Here is a 2,500-nt window from a genome sequence, read left to right as displayed (position 1 = left end):
CCCAGCAACGCCACAGACTGCGACCGACCCGAGTGCGTGGCCGGGGACGGGACGCGCAGGATGGTCACGGCGGTGAACAAGGGCATTCCAGGACCGTCTATTCAGGTGAGCTTTCCTGCTTTTTGTTCCTCTACGTCGTTTTTAGAATTGTGGTGTAATATTTTTTAAACGTGCGAAGGAGAAGGAAACCGAAATTGGTTGGTTGATTGAAGCGATACATGAAGGTCTGTACGCATGCCGGGAGAAAAATGTTTGCAATCTCTGAAAATGCATGCTTACTTTGACAAGAAATGCTACATGAAAACGTCCATGATTCCTTGATTTCCCTCTCTGTTCCCTACCACCAATCCGCCCAGTAATCTTAAGCTGCCAACGCGACAAAGATCTTCACCAAAGGGTTCACAATCCCCTTCCAGGTGTGCGTCGGCGACAAGGTTCTCGTGGACGTCCTGAACGACATGCCGTCCACAGCCGTCACTCTCCACTGGCACGGTCTCACGATGGGCCCCTCCCTCGCCGTGCCCCGAGCCGAGAAGACGCCCTTCATGGACGGCACCCCGGGCATCACGCAGTGCCCAGTGGGTCCCTCGTCCGGCTTCAGGTACTCCTTCATCGCTTCCAATCCCGGCACTCACTTCTGGCACGCGCAGACAGGTGAGGAGGAATCGGAACATGATTTTGGGTTCGAACTAAGAGTCAGACGAATTCATAATTTACGCAATAATGAAACCGTGATCGTGAATATTGCAATTTTCTACAAATCTAGAAAATACCTGTCTCTACAATTGTCTCGAAGCCTAAAAAATGTCGAATTCTAAATAAGTACATATGCATTCGCAGGTCTTGAACGCGGCGACGGTGTATTCGGCCCACTCATTGTGTACGAGTCACATGAAAATGATCCTTACCAGAAATTGGCACAACATATCATGACGGTATGAGCTCCGTTATAATTGTGTATGCATATGCATGCACCCCCCCCCCCCCCACACACACACACGTAGGATGGTGGTGCTCACAAATGCTTTTAGCATAGAAAATACAGCTGTAGGCTAAGTGTTGCAGATATTCACATAGAGTATATGATAAACTTGGCAAACACAAACATGCAACGGCGTGAACTTCTATTACCACACATCACAAACGAACAAAAATAGACAACAATGCAGCACATTAGGAAGGGTACATCATACAAGACCTTGATTTCCAGATCAATGACTGGTTCCACTCCTCGACGCAGTCCAAGTATGTCCTCCGTCAGCACAGCAACCAGGAGGCCAAACCCCAGTCCATCCTGATCAACGGCCGCGGTCCCCAGAAGGTACTCTATATACGCGACCTTGAATGCCGTTTTAAGGAACATATGACTTTGTAGAGTCCTTTTTTATCATCGTCTTAACGAAAATGCGATTCATCATATGGACTTAGATATATATTATGTATATCATATATACAGTTAACGATGTGACAAGAGGTTCGTTGTTGTTTATAATATGTGTCTTGTATTCCAGCACGACGCGGATGAAGTCGCTCGAGTTCCATACTCAAAATTCATAGTGGCCAATAGTAAGACAGACTATTAAATGCTTGCAACGGAGAGGGATTTTTTAAATATAAATATAGCATATATAGAGAGAGAGATAGATAGATTGATATATACATGGATATACACATAAGTAGACAGATGGGTTGGTTGATTTATATATGTGTGTGTGAGGCAGAAAGAAAGAGAAAGAGAGAGAGAGAGAGAGACTATATAAACATCCAGAAAGAACGAGAACGAACGAATGATACACAAGAGAAGTCCCGCCCACCCACAATCAACGCTTCTCCCCCCTCCCCCTCCCCCAGACACCCGCTACCGCATGCGGGTCATCAACGCCGCGGTGACCAACTGCCCCGTGACGGTGACGGTGGACAGCCACGACTTCGTTCTCCTCGCGGCAGACGGCAGCCTTGTGTCGCCCATGAACACCACCTCGCTGCTCATCTATCCAGGTAATTCATCGGAGATCAAGCGCTCGTCAGTCATCGTTACTTATAGCTCAGCTCGGTTGATTAATCAACTTGCTTAATCGGAATTCTACGATCAGGTCAGGTATTCGTCGGCCAGCCCCTTCTTCCTCTCATTCCTAAATTACTGGAAGAAAACATTACGGTTTGACTTTATGGCTTTCTTGCCTCCTAAAAACTACTCTTCCATTCCCCAATTTAAACAAAATCTAATTTTCTGTCTAGTCCCCTTCTTCCCATTCCACACAGCACCAAAAACGGACGCATGAAAGATAATAATTCTCAACTCAACGCCTTTCTTCTCCCTCTCCCTCCCAGGAGAGAGATACGACGTGCTGATCGCTGCGGAGCAACAGACATCCTCTGACGGCGGAGTCTTCTGGGTGCGCGTGCAGGGAGGGAACGACTGTGGCCACCTTCAGCAGTACGCAATTCTCCAGTACCTGCCCACGAACTTCTCCTTCGCCGAAGCTCCGCCCACCGTCCC

General features: G+C 47.8%; 1 protein-coding gene across 1 annotated transcript in view; it reads left to right on the top strand.

Annotated features, from left to right (window-relative positions):
• LOC125031281 overlaps nucleotides 1-2,500 on the top strand; it is an 18,666-nt gene that overhangs the window by 12,758 nt on the left and 3,408 nt on the right. The window contains exons 4-10 of the mRNA XM_047621950.1: nucleotides 1-105; nucleotides 417-654; nucleotides 841-935; nucleotides 1,211-1,321; nucleotides 1,512-1,566; nucleotides 1,852-1,998; nucleotides 2,332-2,495. The exon at nucleotides 1-105 is cut by the window's left edge and continues 16 nt beyond it. Of these exons, the coding sequence (XP_047477906.1) occupies nucleotides 1-105; nucleotides 417-654; nucleotides 841-935; nucleotides 1,211-1,321; nucleotides 1,512-1,566; nucleotides 1,852-1,998; nucleotides 2,332-2,495 (915 nt within the window). The remainder of the gene's footprint in view (nucleotides 106-416; nucleotides 655-840; nucleotides 936-1,210; nucleotides 1,322-1,511; nucleotides 1,567-1,851; nucleotides 1,999-2,331; nucleotides 2,496-2,500) is intronic.

The sequence above is a fragment of the Penaeus chinensis genome, chromosome 2, assembly GCF_019202785.1.
Source record: "Penaeus chinensis breed Huanghai No. 1 chromosome 2, ASM1920278v2, whole genome shotgun sequence".
NCBI classification, from domain to species: Eukaryota; Metazoa; Arthropoda; class Malacostraca; order Decapoda; family Penaeidae; genus Penaeus; species Penaeus chinensis.
The sequence above is the reverse complement of the archived record's forward strand: the minus strand, read 5'-3'. Positions and strand labels throughout refer to the sequence as shown.